Below are 19606 nucleotides of genomic sequence, written 5' to 3'. Positions count from 1 at the left end.
CTTATTGCGTGAACAAACTTTGTTTCAAAATTGTGTGTTTTGTTTTGACATTATCGGAATATAGACAAAGTTTTGCTCACATTTTTAATGGAAACGTAGCTACTGCATGATCCACAAATCCGGAAAACTGTAAAACATATAGACTAATAATGAACCTGTTTAGCTTTTGAACCATAATGAATGAAACACTAACCAACATTTTGATTTGTAAATGACGACACTTGAAAAACTTTAATGTTTCAATAGTTGATTTTTGTGTTTTTATGATGTAAAGCACTTTGAACTGCCCTGTTGCTGAAATGTACTACATAAATAAAGTTTAAATTCCTGTGACTGCTTGTAGATAAAGACTTTTGTTGGTTTGCAGGGGAATACGGATGCATTTAAACTAGAATATTTTGTTATATCTGGTAGTTCATGATCAACTCAATGACTGCTGAATACTTTTGTTGGTGCAACATAAGCCCAAATCATTAACCCTCCACTACCGTGCTTGACAGTTCTGGTGGTTTTACTATAACGAAACATCTCTGCTTTGGTCTGATCTGTATAAATTACACTGGTTAACAGGTTTTGATGCTTATTTCGATTAAAATTAGTGCATAGATTTTTTTAAGGGAGAAGAGGCTTTTTGATGGCAAACTTTCTACGTTAGTTCAGACTCTTTCAACTGTCCTGAGCTTAAACATTTAAAGGGGTGGTAATATGTACATAAACCCCTTTTATAGCACAATCGAGTCACTATGTTGCCTTTAGTTGACTGAGACTGAAAATTAGCTTATAACTCTTCCCAGACTGATGTTCAGGCTCACTAGTTGCTTCTTTAAAGTCATTGCTCATTTCTTTCCATCTTGGCGTTGTGCTGACATGAACCAGGAAGTGAAAACCTCGGCTTTTAAACAGGCGGTCCTCCATGTTGTATCCTATTATTGTGTGGAATCTGTTGTGTATTCATCAATTTACGTTAAACTGGGACAATTTTTGAACCTAATAAAAAATATTAATTGTATTATATGACATTGTAGGACATAAAAAGTGTATCTTTTGATAAGCAGACACTATAAGTGGGGTTTTCCTCAGTTTGTTTGACTGAACGTCTTGCTCACCTGAAGCTGGTCGGTGGAAACGTGGATCAGGTGTGACGGCCGCTCGTTGTGGTGCTGCTGCCCGGCGCTGCTCTCCTGCTCGTAGATGGCGTCGCGTTCGGCCTGCGAGAGGCTCAGGAACCGACGGATCATGGACAGGTTCTCCCACAGCGTCCGGTTCTCCGGAGACGGATCCTCTTTCCAGCGCAGCAGCTCACAGAGCCAACCCTAAAAGAAATGAGTGAGAGGAAAGATCAGCAAGTTACAGACTCATACACAGGAGAATCAAGCAAAGTAAAGATTTATTTTAAATAAGGTCTAGTTTATAGTGCAAATATATTAACACACTTGAAGTAAGACAAAACTAACAAGTAACTTTTCAGCACAACATAAGAGCTTGTTTTACATCAATAACTCTTTAATATTGATGAAAACTTTCTAGTTCCACTGGCAGATTATTTCACTGTAACATGGGAAAAATGTTTTGTTGTAAGTGAAAACTTGTGAAATGGCCACAAACAGATGCACAATTATACAACCATACACTTTGAAAAGCAGAAGTAGAGCCTTCTGCACAACAAACAAGAAAGCAACAAGTGGTTTCTGGATAGTAAGTCAACAACAAAACACTTGTCTTTTCTAGCAGCCATTGCACCGAGCATGCAGCAGTAAAACCAGCTGAATTATTGACTTTAAAACTTTTATATCTTGCTGAAAAGTTACTTATAAGCTAGTTTTGTTCAATTGTGCCAAGATATTTGCACTAAAAGTAGACCAAAAATACTTGGAAAGATTTTGTGCATTTGCAGTGCAGACCTGTTGTTATACAAGTTGAAAAAACAACATTTAAAATTAATTTATTAATAAAAAGAGAAGAGGTATTTAACAAAAATGATTTCCAGCTCTAAAAGAAAAACAACACACACACACACACACACACACACACACAAACTGAAGCTGCGGTGTGTATGCTCCTCCTCTGCAGCTGAAGATGAAGACGAGAGTGACTGGAGGTCAAGCGGCACAGCAGGAAGGAACAATTTAATGTGACAAGAAGCACACACTCTCACACTGAGCTGCACCCTCAGGAGGAAACAAGCGACTCGTGTGTTTGAGACGCTCCAGCAGAGGGCCACGAAACACAGAGCTCAAAGACGGCGATCAGAGAAAACCCATTTAACTGATCAAACAAAACACCATGGACTGCCTGATTTATGACTCGAGATGTTTCTTTAAGGCTTAAAGTAAATAAGAGGTTCAGTTATACCATGAGTAAATGGTTCTGCATGTAAGGAAAAGAATTAAATGACTTTAAAGTGGAGAATTATAAAAGCACCTAACGAAATAACCCCAAAAAATGAGTTTACTCTTAGATTAGAAGGAAAGCACATAATCCAGAAACAAAACTCCACTTTTTTTTTTTTTTGCAGACCAGCTTCTTTCTTCCAAAAAGTCGGGCGATTCGTTTCAACTGAATAAGTCTAAATACATGGATTCAGTCGGAAAAGTTTGAACTAAAATATTTACTGAGATCACTAAAAGAAATTTGGTCAAAATTGTAATTACTTGTACATCAAAGTATCAGATGAGACGGGACTCAACATAAGTTTCAGAAAAATGTAGAGCCAATGCTGAACAAAAACAAAAACATGAGGCCTGTTCCGATAAAAAAAAAAAAAGGAATATTGTCCAAAACCCTGAGAATAAATAAAATGAAAAGATATTTACCAGCAATAACACACACACACCAAACATACCGGCCCCATTTCAGCAGGAACCACAAGGAAACTCAGCATGCAGAGATGAGTGAGAGTTATTTTAACTGCCCAAAGCTGCAAAGGATCGGCTTGGCGTGACCCACGGCTGTCATGAATTTGGGCTGGAGAGTAGGTGTGAAGTACAGACAGCATTAAAACTAACATTACAGCTGGAAGTCGCTGATTTCATGATGCTGGTTTCACTTCCACAAACACGCATCGTCACAGGATGTGCTGCGGCTGCTGGAGACTTTAAGGTGGTTTAAAGAAAAACTGGAGCTGGTGATCGTTCCAATCAACCTGACTGGGTTCACTCGACGTTTTCTAGAAAACATGAGCCAAACTGGATTTATTTTAAAGGATACTTTTACAAAACAAAGAAAAGCAAAAGTTGATTTCTGCTACTACTCTCAGCTGAGTCACTGAGCTTATATATGGGGAAGAATATTTTTGAGTCTGTGCAAATTTAACATTGAGACCAGAATTTAGCACAAAAATTAGGTTTTCCAACTGTTCATGTTCCTCATTTATTTAACGGTAATTGAAAAATTAACTTACTGTTATCAGTAAGAGCTAAACGTTTTAGTTAAAGCAAATAAGCAACTTTTCACGAAGATATAAGAGCTTGTTTTAACTCAATAATTCCCTAATTTTGATGAAAAAGTTCTAGATCCGCTGGCAGATTAATATGGGAAATGTGTCTTGTTAATTATATATTATAATTACACTTTTTGATCATTAAATGAATGCAAACATTTAGATTTTTACTGTAAAATAAACTGATTTATCCTGTTTATATTGCATATACGTATTCTTTACTCCTCTTGAGGTTTTACTTAAATATTAACATTAGCTGGGGATTTTCTGACAATCATAGAAACAATATTCATAATGATAATTATTAACAATCAATGTTATTGTTGTTTTTAAATATTGATTTGACCTTTATGAATGCAAATCCAGATCTATGTGCACCAAAACTCACTGCAAAGAATAAAAACATTCATGCCTGAGCAAAGATGGAGTTGGCAGCATCTGTAAACCTTTAAGCTCTGCTTCTATTTTCACATACTGATGCATATAGAAGCATATTTGAGAAACTTTACTCGGTTAAAAATTGGTTTGTGAAGTGAAAGAAGTGAAGATTCAGATTCGCAGCTGCAGAGACAGAAGGACTCTTCAGAGGCTCGGTGACGTGGTCGGACATGATGACCTCAACCAGAACAGCGTGAGTGTGTGAGTAAGAGCGAAACGGAAACACCGGACCTCTGCCCAAACTGCGGGAGAGGTGTAAAAGAACGAGGGAGGAAGACGGCGGAGGGCCTCCGGGTGTGTGAGAGCGTGTTTGTGGGCTTCTCTCTCGGCCTGGCAGCGTGACAGAGCGGCGCTGTAATCTCCCGGCCAGTGCGCGGCAGCACCTTTCATTTCCACGGGATTACACCGGGGCTGCTGGTCCGCGCACAAACACGGCGACACACACAGAGCCACGCACGGAGGGCAGAGCCACGCCGCCACACTGCATGCAGGAGATAACTCAGCAGTTTGGTCGTCCCCCGTTCCAACTCCTCCCATAAGCCACATCAAACCCAGGAGGGCTTCTGGAGGAAGGCGAGAGCAGGAGAGACATAAAGAGCAGAGGAGGATGGAGGAGAGAGAGAAAGGGAGAGATGGGTGGGGGGGATGGGAGGAAGAGGAGGAAGAGGAGGGGAGCAGAGGGGGCCATAAAGCCTGCGTGCCCACCTTGTTCCTTTGCCACGTTTATTGTTGCGTTTTTAATTTGCATGCAGAGGGATTTGGACGGCGCTCCGGTTGGGCTGTCTGTGGTTTCAGCTGATTCGGTATTGAAGAACACACACACACACGCACACACACACACACACTCACACACCACCACACAGCATCTTGTCAAAGCCAGAGAAACAGTACCCAAGCCCAACGATGGAGTAATCCAACTCAAACACTCCCCAAACCAGCAGGATTAAACCCAAAGCAGCAGAGCCAATCAAACAAAGGCGCGACGTGAACTCCATTTCAATGCCAGGAAGTCCATTTGATTAAATAAACTACCCAGAGTTTATTAGTTCACAAGTATGAATGTTTTTTTTGTTTGTTTGTTTTCTTTTTGTATGTGTGTGTTTGTGTGTTTGGCTTTTTTCTCTCACTTCTCTGCCAGTTCTGGGGCGGGTGTTGAGCTTTTAAAGAAAAAAAAAATCATGTACCACAAAAAGAGAATTTACCAAACATTTCTGTTTTATGCTAAATGGATGCCAAGCAGCGGTTAACTCTGCTCCCAGCCAGCACTGAGGACAGTGGACAGTCAGCATTTTCCATGGCAGTTTCAAGAGCTTTGTTTGTGTTTGTCTAATTGCATTGCTTCCACAGGCCAGGCAGAGGCAGCGAGACGGGAAAAAAGATCCACATGGAGAGCCAACGGAGGATTTCCTTCAAAATACACAATGTAGTTAAATTAATACGGAATAAACTAAAATACTGTTGTGCTCAGATGTTTCCATGGACTCAGGTTTTTTTTTTTTTTTTTTTTTTTTTTTTGACAATTTCTGGTTGTCGATGATGATGATCCATTGCATCTGGTAGTTTCTCCTTTTGAAATAGAAAAAGTCTAAAGATTTCCCTAAAAATCTGAAAAGTTTGTTTCCACAAGATGGAAAAGTCTTTTGGAGTCATTCTTAAACGACTCTGCATCTAAAGATTATTTTGGTTATCAATTAATCTCTCCATTAAAGGCCCATTCTGCCTTTTTTGTACAATAAAAAATGCAAATAAACACAAATAATTCAATTCCTTTAAACAATAAAATGAACAATTTATTGAATTTATTTAGTGAACACGATCATGTGGAGCAAAAGATGCATCTGCATTGAAAAAACTCCTTCTAAAGCTCAGCCTTTTCTGCTTGACTTAACATTAATGCAGTGCGGAGCGATTTTGTTGATTGTTTTCTGGATTAACAGATTAATAAATGGCCAGCAAAAGGGGCTTAATAAGAGATATTTTTACAGAATTCGATCCAGATGAAGCTAAAACTGGGCCACTTTAGGAGATCTGGGTGGAACATTCTTAAAAAAGGTTGTTTTTTTATTTGTTAAATGCAAACAGTTTAAATTCTTTGTATGGTTTTCGCTTAATTACTGAAATTGTCGTTTCTTGAGTCACTATACTCCATGATTAATCTGTTACTAAATCGATGTATCATTTTAGCCTTAGCCAATACCTTTCCAATGTCAGAAAAAAAATCCCCCAAACTGCCTCCTTCATATGAAGTCAGGATGTTCAGGAACAAACCACGACTCAAGTCTGCATGAACTGGAAACCATCAAAGACAGTCCTGACCTGGAATAATAAAGAAAAGCTTCAAATTCCTCAACTTTACCTCAAATCAACAGCTAGACGGTTAAAACTTGGACACGAGCGGGGTAGGATGTTCCCAAAGACACATTGAAATTGGATTTAAAGAGGAAAAAGCAGCAGACCCACGCTGAGAATTATCCAAAGCCTCATTATCAAACTTAATGAAAATATGTGGATAATTCCTAAAGACCCAACAAATTCCAGGAAATCAACTAATTAAATTAACTCTACAAATTCTGGCGAAAAGAGAGACGACAAGCATCCAGCCTGAATTATTCATCTCCATATCAGCGCATCCACAGCAGAAGAGCACCAAGGTGTTCCTCACTGTTTGAGTTTTATCATTTTTAATCAGCCCATCATAAAAAACACAGCGGTCATGCTCATGGTACGTGTACGGAAACCACTTTAATATCTGTACATTTTAATACACTTCAAAGCATCAACATGATTCTATGCTTAACATTCCTGCACTCTTGTGATATTACCGCCCAGTTGCAAATCTGTTTTCCCCCTTATTGTTTAATGTAATTTGCCGAGCCTCTCCACTGCAGCTGACAAGCACCGACTGCTCTTGATTGGATCACAGAACTTGCTGCCCCTGCCGCTAAAGTGTCGCAATATGTTCCAGAAAACAAAAATCTAGGGCTCTTCAATGCAGTGTACTCTGGGTTTTGTTGTAGATCATTAAGGGCTCTCTATAAATAAATAGAACAAGTAGTTCAGAACAGGCCCGGTTGTCGACTAACAGGGGCGTTTATGCATCACTCAGATTTTCCCATGTTACAGTTTAATCATTCTGGTTAAAAGAACAGCACAGAGACAGGAACCAGAAGACTTAGGGAACTTGCAGTGACTGATAAGAAGAAATACTTTCATTTACAGATGACCTGCATTCGCATGAGAAACAGAAGTAAGATGGTTACTTTTAGTAAGCAGGCTGTGAAGCCTCGTACCTCACATCAAACCGCGCTATAATAAACCGCATACTTGTGTGGCTGAATTCAGAGAACAACGTCTGAGAGGAAACAAAAACCAAGAGCTAAATTATTAGTGAGGCCAAGATGTCAAACGTCTCTAACATCCAGTTTTTTGTTTGATATGTATGAGGTTCATTTCATCCACAGTTTGCAGCTGTTTGTATAGAACATATTGTTCTGGGATCATTTGGACGTGTTCGCCTCCAGGAATGTGCTGCGTTATCCGACGTTCAGTGAATTACTCTGTAGGTGAGCGCAGCTACGCCACACCCAGCCGGGCTTTCACACAGAGGAACGGGCGTGGCCGGCGAGCCTCCCATCAAACTCTGATGACCTCCTCACTGGGAGCGCAGCCGCTGGCAGGTGGCTCCACTCCTTCTGAGCAAGTCATGTAATCAAGTCAAAATGTAGAAGTGGCCTGTATTTCAAACTAACTTGGTGCTCATGCAAACCTCTGATGAGAACGACAATGACGAGAAGCTGGCGTGTTACGTAAAGAGCAATGCATCGGGTTTAATGGGGTCTGGATAAAATGGTGATTAATCAAGGAATCACTTTGCCACAACATGACCAGCCATTGGAGCCACGGTACCTTAAAAATACGCCTGGTCCTGTTGGACGTGCCCTTGCCAGAGAAATGAAAGAAGTAAACCCACAGTACGACTCCTACCAAACTCTGGTACGCAGCGCTAAAACCGTCCAACGCGCCACTTAGACATCCTTTGAGTATCCAGGTCTTCAATTACCGTTTAGACTGTTGGTTGCTATGGTAACGACACGTAAACACCATTGAGAGCGTCATGACTGCGCCGACACCGCCTTGATATGCCTGTTGTAGGTGTGTCAGCTCCTTAGTAATGTACTTATTTACACTCAACACTGATCTATACTTAGACCAAATTACGTTCGTCAGGTCAAACTTCCTTCTGCTTAACACTTTCAGAGGGTGATTAAAAATATCAATGGCACTTAAGTCCAGTCTAAATCCTCTTCTAGGAAAATTTGAGATCTTCCTTCAAAGATAAAGGAACGATATTTAAACCGATGTCATGCTCCAGTTCCTCCAGTTTGAAAAGTAGGCCTGTGGTTGTTGACAGGTTTGTTCTGGTCAGGTGGTGGTGAGGTGGAAGAAAAAATTGGAGTTATTGTTTTATGAGGAATTTCAGACAGTTTTTGTGTCAGTTTGGTGTCAAATCATTTATTATTCATTTGCGGACAAGAGCTACAATTTCCGTCAAAGTTTTGCTTCATTTTGTCGTAGTTTGGCCTTTCCAGTCTATTGCAATTCAATCATTAACTACTTTTAATAACTGGTGGCCAACATTCGCTAACACAGTTTTCTTATTTAAAAAACACCAGTCGGGTTTTCCTGACCAATCCCAGGTACAGGTTTTCTTGGATGTCTTACTTCTTGATTCTGTTTTGAATAATTCTGCTTTTTATTTTTTTTGGCCACTCTTACATATAGAGAGAGGAAAGTTCTGAATATTACTAGCTAGAAGAAGATTTAAATTTAATAGAAAACTAAAGCATTAGAAAATTATCCACCTATTTGCATAAAGTATGTCTCTAAACAAGGTAGATGCTTTCTGTTGATGCATTTATAGACCACGAATAGTTTTGATAATTTTAATGAGTAGTGAAAAATACCCCAAATTTTTAGCACTTGACCTACCGCACAGATCAGATTAGATCAAGGGAAAATCTCTTTACTTTTTGAAAAACCGACTGATTTTAAGTTATTCAAATGCTGACCAAAACTTAGAAGCTGCAACAGATGAAGATCCAAAGAACTAGAGAGGAAAATCTTTTAGTCTGAGCAGAGATAGCAACCGTCGTGTTCGGGTGAAAACATTTTCCTAAGTACACAATAGCTGAATTCATCCGCAAGATTTCCCCCAACGATGCAATGAAGTGCATCGTGTAAGTGAGTGCAGGAGTCACAAGCTGCCAATGAGAGCTCTGTCAGAAAAACCCACCCACTGAGCCATTCACCACAAAACCTCTGCTGCAAAAATCCCCAACATAAAAAAAACTAAAAAAAGCAGGCTTTGCTGTCAAAAAACAGGGACGCTACAGAGAAGGACAGACAGAGTGTTCTGTCACACTGCCTGCACCAACACCTTCCCCCTAATCTCATTTGCTCCTTATCAGCCCCATCAAGCTGACCTCGGCCACCGCGAAAATAAATAAAATAAGCCAACAGATGTCCATCAATTTGCCATTGGAGGCTTATCCCCCTCCCCGTCGTCGTATTGCTGCGCGACAACAGCCGAGGCCTCATTTTTAGCCTCATGGAGACAGTAAAGGCTGAATTTGGAAGCAAAAAAGGCCAAGATGATGCATCAGAAATTAAAACAGAGGGGAAAAAGAAGAGAAGTAATGATTGTGGCCATTGTTGTCACTGGCTGGTTGGAGGAGAGGATGGTTACCGGGGCAGCCAGACAAATCTCTCCTGTGTCTCAAGCTGGGGGTGAGTTAAAGTAGGGGGGGAAGACAATGCATTACTGTCTTTTTTCCTCCTCCTTGAACTTGGCAAAAGTCCAGCGCTGGCAGACAACACAGTGCAGATAAATGCAGTCGATAACACGGTGTGTTCAAACCTGTTTGGCCTCTCTGAGCGTGCCAAACCAGTAACTGCACATGCACATTCGACCTACAAAGCTGGGGTGTGCTGCGCTGTAAATGCATTACGCCACGGTGGACGCCCATCTGCTGACGACAGCAGACTACCGAGATATTCCTGATGCTCAGGCATATGTGGATCTAACGCAACAATAAGCAGTAACCGGGAGCTCGTCTCAAGACCGGAGCAAGGCTTTGTGTGCAAACAGAAAGCGATGATTTGAAACGTGTTTGGTTTTCTGTAGGGCAGGAAGGGAAAGGAAAACAGGAGAACTAGTGTTTTTACTGTGCTGTGCAAGAAAAAGGAAAGTCACTTCAAGTATAGGTGAAGAATCAATGAACATTCAACAAAGCAAAAGAAGTCTCAAAGTGTTAAAAAATAAAAAAATGGGTTTTAGGACGTTTTAAAAGTGGCACTTCCAATGTGTAACAACAAATTGCTGCATCATTTCTACCTGTTCATTCACATTAAGCAGATTTACACCTGAAATAGCTGTTAATTTAATGCAAAGATTTTGATTTTTCTAACATTTTAGTTGGCAGCTGATTAACCAAAGCGTTCAAACAAAAATGAAGGTGGTTGTGAAAATGTGGCAACATATTTTTATGTTGTTTTTTGGTTACCTTCAGGTCTGAATTGATTTACTGGAACAATATTTGGGGTTCAATGGTCAGTTTTATTTTTTCTCTGTGGATTTAAATATTTTGTTGAATAAATGTTTTTTTTTTCTAGTTACTCTGGTTTCCTCCCATAATCTAACAGCATGACTCTGAGAATAAGGGGAGATTTTAAACTGTGTGCTAGGCTGTCTCGTTTTCCTTTATTACTACAAAATAGTCAGTAAAAAGACAAAAATAGGAATGAAAAATTATACAATAATAAATCCAATACCTATAAATTGACTGCATAAAATATTCAAATAATAATCACGATAATGCTTGCAGCATTTACGCATTTTAGTGAATGCAAACTTTAGTTTTTAGTGTTTTTAAAAGCTCCTTTAAATAAACATTGTTTTTGCTGAACTGACAAACCTGTCAACAGTACTGGCCTCTCTTTTAACCTGCTGCTGAAGCTTCAACAGATGCCACTAGTTGTTTTTTTTTATTTTTTGAAGAGGTTTTTGTGACTTCATCGCAGTTCTCTACACCACGATGAAGTCTTTGCTAAAGGTCACCGCAGGAGCTGCAACTTTACCTCAGAGGAAGAAATACTGGATATGTTTCGTTGTCATGGAGGCAAAGAAAAAAATGGCAAAATGGAGTACTTGGGAAAAAAAATGCCATTTTCTAAAGCAGACTGAGTGATCAAAGAGTTTTATTATTCTCTGCATAATTTCTCATAACCACCATCTGATTACAGCTCTGTTCAGCAAACTTGAGAACAAACTAATAAAGCTGACAAATGGTAACCTTGTTAAATGATGGCTAGGCCTTCTTTACAGCCACCCGAGTCATTCCAGATTTTCCCCTTTAAAAATGTTTCCCATCATAAAGTGACCTAAACATAACTCTGATGTCTGTTTTCAGTGCCGGCGTTCCAGATTGCGGCAGCCAGACTGTGCCACCATCCTTCTCTGTTCTTTCTGTCAGCGTCGGTCTGAATCCTTCATGCCAAACACTAAATCTCTGTTGGAGCTGCGACACGGAGAGGTCGTAGCCAGACAGTGAGCGTTTTCTGAAAGAGGTCGCAACCTCTGTGGATACAATAAGGCGACTTGTCAGCGTTAACAGATTGACGGCTAGCGCGACGCGCATTGTGCGGAGGGGAGCGAGATGTGAGCACGCAGGAAACCGGGCCCCCTCTGTGTCAGAGCCAGCGCCCAGAAACAATGTGGACCGGCTCTGTGTGGCCGTTTACGTCATGGCTGCCGACTCAGTTGGGCGTTTGGGGAATTTTCGAGCAGGCAAATAGAGGCAGATGGAGCAAAGAAAGAATAACCAAAGGCAAATGACCATTCCATCTAAAACGGAGCGCATTAAACATCTGTGTGGTTTGCAAACAGATTTATTTATTTATTTCTTCCTCCACAGCTGCACATCGTGCTGTAACAATACCAAAACTTGGGAGTTCCCCAGAGTGTATTCGTGTTGCAGGACTAATATGAAACTAAACGCTAGTAGCTAGCAGAAAAAATACATCCTCTGGAGGATTTTTTTTTCTTCAAAGTTCAGATATGAGAAGGAACATTTTTAGTAAGTTTCACCTTTAATATCAGTCCGTATAAAATCAGTGAAGGTTTTGCAGCACTCCAGATGGATCATGTACACAAAATGGCTGAAAAATGAGTCACCAATGGAGCTTTAGCACACGTGCCTCTTTGTTTCAGATACTAATATTGTTGAAATTGCACCATAATCCAGTTTAGCCTGGTGGTGGGCTGATATTTGGGTACGAGCACTGCCTGCGCAGCCAGTGTTTGAGTGTTCAAACACGGCTCTCCCACCGCAAATTTACCTCTTGTTTATCATCTTTTCTATTCAATACTGATGAGGCAGATGGAGGCTGAACGCGCACGCACCAGATAACAAACAAGGCGAGGATGAACAGCAGACAAACAGAAACCACAGCTCCCATCCCAAACACACACACACACACAATCACGTAGAGCACCTACATAGAGTCTGATTCCATCAATTATAAGAGCTTGATTGAGATTTAATTCAAAGCTGGGGTTTAATTGCTAATATCAAAGGATAATTAAGCTGATAAATCATGACTGATCTTATTGAATTAGAGATTGAAATAGCAGAGAACTTGCAAATTGTCTCTGTCAGTTGAATAAGTCATTTAATTGGTCTACAAGTTTCCCTCTGATACTAATCGAACTAAATATTCAGCCTAAAAAAGAGAGTTAAAATAAGTTTGTCAGTTTGATGCAATTACTAACCATCATTAAAGTAATCTACCTTGAGTTTAGAATATGCTTTTTTCACTCTGCTTCAATAATATTAAGATTTTGCAGAATATTTCACACTCCATAAACCTGTTTTCATTTTACAAACTACACAATTTAATGTTTTTATTAATATTCTTATGCTACAAAATTGTAAGTAGGAAAGAAAAACGTATGTTTTATAAATTACAAATATCCCTCACATGCTACCTTATTAGTAAATGTGTGTATTTTAATCTCAGTTCTGTGAATGACAACCAATGAACGGAGCAGAAACGTCTGCAGGATTAGTTTCTAAAACAACATGTTAAGCTCTGGACATCTCACAGAAATCCGATTCATCCATAAACATAAAATACAAAGACACAAACGCTCATGGTGGCTCTGGAGGGAGAATCTGTTCACTTCACAAATCAGGCTTTTATGGACAGAGAAGAAACATAATGTTGAAAGAAATAAATGCAAGATCCAATGAGTGGCAGAAAATGAACCCTGGTAATTCAATCTGCATGGTATAACTTGGTGGTGGAAGCATCATGCTGTGCTCAGCAGAAACAGAGGAAAGATTGAGAAAAAAATACTGAAAAAAATGTTTTACACTGCAAAAAACACAAAATATTAAGAATTATTTTTGACTAGTTTCTAGTGCAGATATCTTAGTACACCTGAAATCAGACAAAACTAATTTAAGTAACTTTTCAGCAAGATGTAGGAGATTGTTTTAAATCAATAATTCCTTGATATTGATAAAAAAAAGTACTTCTTTTCACTTATAACAACACTGTTAGAATTTCTTGCTGAAAAGTTGCTCTTAAGTTAGTTTTGCCTTATTTAAAGTGAACTGAGATATTTGAACTAGAAACTCGATTGGTAAGGTTTTGTGTTTTTGCAGTGCAGAGAATATCCTAGTGAGTGTTGGATTATGACGTAAAATCCCGACACAATACAGGTAAAGAAGAGATGAGTGCAAGGCAGAAACAGTGATGTGGAGATCATGAAATACATCAGGAGGAAGAATAATGTGAGTGAAACCAAGTGCACATAAGCAGGATGAGGACTTGGATAGATCCTAATATCTCTCCATGCAATTTCACTGCACTCTTTCACACACACACTTACACACACACACACTCTCTCTCAGGCTGCATCTGCCGGAGCTGGTGGCTGTAGTTAAATTGAAATATTTCCCGGCGTGTGTCAGAAGCATGCAGAATGGTAATTATGACAGATCTGATTAGGCGGGCCGAGTCGGGCGGCTCCGGGCTGCAGGTGCGACCTTGTGCATTCCTGCGTGTGTAAATAAAATTAATTACAAGCGTAGGGGGCGCGCGGCGCGTGACATCGGCGCGCACAGGGGGGACTCCCACGGGGGGCACCCTAATGGAATATTTTCCCCGAGTCTAATAATACAGTTGGTATTGACTTGAGGTAATTAGGGGGATCATTAAAGCGCTTTTCCCGGCGTATTTGCCTGCCTGATCAGATTAGTGAGAATGGGCCTCAGAACAAGCCCTGTGTGGTCTGTCAGGAGAAAGAAGTGGAGACAGTGGGAGTGGGTTAGATAGCTCGCATTTGCAGGGAAGACGAAACGAGGAAAACGCCACACCTGGCACAGGAGCGGGAGCAGATTCGGTCAGAGCCAGAGACGGCTCGAGGAATTAGTCCTGAACTAGAGCGGCCAAAAGCTGGAGAACGTTCATTAAAGACGTGAAAGGTGATGACGAAGCGTCCCGACAGATTCCCGGCTTAGGCTGGAGGGTAGGAGGTAAGCGAGGAACCGTGAGGGAGCTGTAGCGGCTGGGAGACAGATGGGGTGAGAGGTGGCATGTAAGGCGTAAGTGAGAGAGATTGAAAGAGAGATGCAAAGTGCTCTGAGCATGCTCAGTGCGGCCCGGTGCTGAACAGTCAGATAAAGGCTGCTGGGAATTCCTCTGTCCATTAAACAATAAGAGAAAGACACATTTCAGGGGGGCGACTCACCGTTTGTGAGATAACTCATGAGCTAAATTAATTATTCAGACAGCTGGGTCTCCAGATCAAGAAATTTGTGTCCTTAATAATAGAGGCGATCTGGCCCTGCCTGTTTCCCATGGCAACCTAATAACCAAGCAGGCACGGGAGATAAATAAATAAATCAATTAATAAACAGTCACGGGCCTTTTCGACCCCCGGGGCTCCGGAGCGTCGGCTCTGATCTGCCTAATTTGAGACGTGCGATGTGCGGAGGAGCCACACAGGCGGGGAAGCTAAGCGCATCTTTACAGGCAACTTTAGAGTTTGTTTGGTGTATTTTTACACCAAAAGCTTCAAACAAGGACAAAGTTTATAGTAGGGCTGCACAAAATTTGAACAAGATATTATTGTTCAATATGGCAATGAAGATATTTATTGTAATCGATCCACGTTTTTCTCAGCACAGGTTTGCTTTTCCATTTCCCCCTAAACGATTGCATCATGGTCAGGGAAAATCCTTGCAAGGATTAGGGTTAGACATTTTTTAACATATCCGTATCGGTCTGGTAAATGAAACAACACCGATATGAACAACCAGTATTTGTTTCTATCTTGTCTGTTTCTGGACATGTTTAATTTTATTCAAAGCTGTTGAAACAGTCAAGAAATATATATATAATATCATCGACGTCCAACATTGACAATATTTGATATCAGATAGCCGATATTAATATCGGATCTCGATTTTGACCAAGATTTCATATCGGTGCATCTCTACTCCACATACATCAGAGAAGACTTGGGTTGCGAGATAAATCACAGACGTTTCCTCGCAACATCCTGGTGTGGAATATTTATTTTCCAAGGAACTGCTTGTGTTGCATTAGATAATTACATAAACACCATGCTACTCACTAGCCGGGGTCTGTAATCGCGAAAAAATCAAACACAAACAGACATTAACTGCGGAGTTAAGCATTTCTTTATTTATTGCGAACCATCACAAACAATAGCGCATGTTTTTCGGATTTCGTGCAGCTCTATAGCCGACGGTGGTAGCAAGGAAAACCCAGACAAACCTGCTTCACGCACACAACCTCTGCACGATTGAAACGTTATGGCAGATTTCCTAGACCACTGATTGTACGGGTTGCCAGCGCCGCTAAAATTTTTGTTGTTGTGCAACAAAATGCCCTTGAATGTAGAGCACCGCATGATGTCTTCCCTTAAGTCATGAAGAAAGTGGATTCACCTTCAAGACAAGCTCTTCTGAAGTCTGCATCCTGAAAGCAGCTCACTGACTTCATCATTTGCTTTTTCATTAATATTTGGATAAATTGCTATATTAAGCTGTAAATCACTGTGACGTGCCGTGAGTGTTTAGAGTTAAGGCTGATGAATTGTTTTAATTTCATTCATCTTCAATAAAGTTTTCAGCTGCCTCTTTAAATGAAATAAATGTAAATTCAGACTTTCTACTTTGCCGTACATTTTGATTTTGGAGTGATGATTGCATTTCAGTGCATTTTTCCGGCTCCAGTCGTGATTTAAAGTGGCTTCTCAGTAACAGACTAACATCTGAGCAGCCACCGTCTAGAAACAGACACTGAGAAAGGTCAGCCATCTGCCTCGCTTGTTAAGCCGCCACTGGATGCAGCGGAGTGATGCATGCAATGTGTGCATGTGTGTGTCCATGCATGGGTTGTGCTGTGGTAAAAAAAAAAATTTAAAATTAAAATGGGGAAAATCGTTTAGGGAAAAATTCCAAAACGACGACGACAACGCCGCAGACTCTTCCCGTAACTTCTGACAAGCTTCCACAGTTTTTCCGTCCAGTTCCCTTCCTCCTCTTATCAGTGTCACCACCTGCCCTCCATCCCCCCCGCCACCCACCCACCTCCGCATCTCAAGACCAACATGGCACTCACTCGCCCCCTCTGCCATCACCCAAACCCCCCTCCGTCGTCCACGACTCCAGGGACCGCCGTGCCAGGCGGGTGCAGGGTGACAGATGGCACACACCAACCTCCCTCCCCTCCTCGCGCTCTTCTCTCTCTCTCTCTCTCTCTCTCTCTCTCTCCCACCCTCTGCCCCCCCACTGCATCAGCCCCCCTGCTCAGCCCACCTCCCTCCTCCGGTGGCGCAGCGGCGGACCAGATCAGTGCCATTCTGTCTCATTAGAGCCTGGCTAATTAGCGTAGCCTCTTCCAGGGGAGAGTGAGTGAGTGAGGGAGAGAGATGGAGAGAGGATGATGATGATGATGGGAAAAGGAGGGCGCTGGTGGTGCTGAAGACGATCTGCGCTCTTCTGGTCATTGAGTCGTCGGAGGGCTTTGAGCCCCGCGGTGCTCCGGGCTCCCAGGGTGCTTGTTTCGCGACAGCGGGGGCTCTGATTCCACCCACCGCATGATTCCTCTCAGGACGTGTCGGGAATGTTTTGACACGAAAGTCAAGTCAAAGGAATGCCCCCCTTCCTGCCCCTCCATCTCCCCGAACCGCTCCACACCGCCCTGCAGCTAACCTCCCATTGCTTAGCTAAACATTAGCTGCCAGGCTAACCGGTCCCCTCTTAGCATACTGAAAAACTCGTTCAGCTTTCCTGCATCAGGTAATAATTTGAATGTATTTCAGACATTTCACCAAGAAAATAAACAAAAACAGTTCAGAGATCAAATCATAGCTAGCATCTTTACAGACTTATTATGCTTCCCTGAACAGGTTAAAATCCTTTAAATCCAAATAAGTAACTTCTGGCCACGCCCCCCCCAACTCTACGTCACACTGGGATGTGAAAATGGCTGAAAACAGATGCTCAAATATATCTGTACATCTTTAAAAAGCACAAGCACAGCCTCCTGCACAACCAACAAGAATGCATTAAGTGGTTTCTGGATAGTAAGTCGACCACAAAACACTTGTCTTTTCCAACAGCCATTGTATAAAGATTAAACTTGCTAGAGCTTCGCTGGGGTTGCTAGGAAACGGGCTAGCCTTCGCGGGGTTTCTAGGCTATGTTACATTCCGAAGGTGTTTGAAACGGCTCATTTTCCAGACACCAAAAACCATTAACTTATTACCAAAAAATGACTTTAAGCGCTTGGGTTGTTTTTAGAAGCAGGAGAAACCAAAATGGAAGTACAAATACATGGAAAACGTGAATTTTGCATAACAACATCCTTTTTTTTTTTTTAAATGAAATGTGTCTGTGCCATCACTGGATCATTTTCTCCGATTCGGACGACTCGCGGAGCTCAATGCAAATGGATTAATTCAGATTCTGATTTCCTATCGACACGGCGTCTCTCCTCGTTTTCCCAGATTGACTGGGTGCGAGTCGCAACCTTTAATCAGATAAAGTAACACGGCTCAGGTTAGATTCACAGCTCTATAGTTGCGTCTGAATATGTGGCAGTAAAAGAGTGATTGAAATGCAACACTGAATACGTGAGAGAGGAGGAAGAAGAGGAGGAGGAGGGGGGCTGTTAGGGTCTGGCAGAGGCCTGCTGTGGTTACGAGCCCTAAGAGAGAACAGCATGGCTGTGTTCCAGATAGCTCCCAAACACACTCGTACAACACACACATTCAATCTGCCTGCACAGAAACCTATATCTGATGAAGAAGAAACACACACAGATCTATACACACACTCAGTGGAGCAGAGCGTGCACCAATCAGGTAAATGTTTACTACTCCTCCATCTTCAGAGCCACAGGATGAAAAAACGGACCGCGTTTCCTTCTGGTTTCTATCAAATACTTGTCTGTGAATAAATCAAGCGCTTCTTCTAAACATACCGCTGCTGGGAAACGCCCACCCAGCACACATGGGACTGACGCGCTGGTCAGCTGATTTTCTGTTCTGAAACACCCCCACCCTCCCAAAGCTGAGCCTGAACTGACAGGACGGTGCCAGCTTCGGCGATGAGGCCTCTTCGTCACCCTCCCCCAACGATTATTTCCCTGGACCCCATATGGGCACCCTGCCAGTTGAGCCCATCCTCCATCTCCATCACCAACCCCGATGCTCGCTGCTAGCAGGAGCCTTTCATTCGGGTTATATTTTCCCTGCAAACATCTCTTGACCTCAGCGAAATGTAAACGAAGACAACTTGCTTCATACGAACCAAAAAAAGGCAATAAAGATGGCGTCGTTGATATCACACATAATGGGGGGGGGGGAACAAAATCCTCCAATCAGAAGGAGCGATGATTTCACCACTAACACCTCGTTTCAAGTGAGCAAGGAGAGATGAGTTGGCAGCAGTGCGTAGCAGGGTTAAACAGACACAGAGTCGGTGCTAATTGCTTACTTGTTTTGCCTTCCCTGATACGAGTTATTGAGAAAATCATGTTTTTTTTTGTGCATGAATGGAAGGTGGATTCTGTTCTACCTCTCTTGTATAAAGAAACATTTTTATTTCAGACACCGTTAACTCTGCAGCACACTGCAAAACACAAGCAGGCATTTTTTGATCTAGTTTCTAGTGCAAGTATCTTAGACTTGAAATAAGACAAAACTAACTTACAGGTAACTTTTCAGTACAGCTTGTTTTAAGTCAATAACTCAGTCAAGTAGTAGTTCCACTGGAAAATTATTTCACTTACAACAAGACATTTTTCCTATCTTAGAAATGAAATAATATTTTTATCAGCATTTAGTAATTATTTACTTAAAACAAGCTCCTATATCTTACAGAAATTTTACTTGTAAGTTAGTTTCATCTTATTTCAAGTGCGCTAAGAAATTGTCTCTAGAAATTAGATGAAAAATCCTTAGTTAAATGTTATAAGAATAATTTCACCAAGAACTGAAAATTTCAAAAAACCTCCAGCATAAACATTTTTCTCAAATGTTTAAACGTTAAAAATCAGAATCGACAAGTCAGTCTCTTAAAAAACAAACAAAAATCTGAATCAGCCAGGAAAAGCTTGATACGAACG

The 19606-nt window shown here is 41.3% G+C and overlaps 1 protein-coding gene across 7 annotated transcripts in view; it reads right to left on the bottom strand.

The window, feature by feature from the left end:
* The window catches only part of satb1b (SATB homeobox 1b), an 81768-nt gene that overhangs the window by 4714 nt on the left and 57448 nt on the right, over positions 1 to 19606 (bottom strand). For all 7 annotated transcript variants that reach the window (XM_088013746.1, XM_088013747.1, XM_088013743.1 and 4 more), the window contains one exon: positions 1107 to 1313. In XM_088013746.1, the coding sequence (XP_087869872.1) occupies positions 1107 to 1313 (207 nt within the window). The remainder of the gene's footprint in view (positions 1 to 1106; positions 1314 to 19606) is intronic.

The sequence above is a fragment of the Poecilia mexicana genome, unplaced genomic scaffold, assembly GCF_051168715.1.
Source record: "Poecilia mexicana isolate PSO_F unplaced genomic scaffold, ASM5116871v1 scaffold_16, whole genome shotgun sequence".
Taxonomy (NCBI): domain Eukaryota; kingdom Metazoa; phylum Chordata; class Actinopteri; order Cyprinodontiformes; family Poeciliidae; genus Poecilia; species Poecilia mexicana.
Note: the sequence above shows the minus strand (reverse complement) of the source record. Positions and strands in the feature narration are given on the sequence as shown.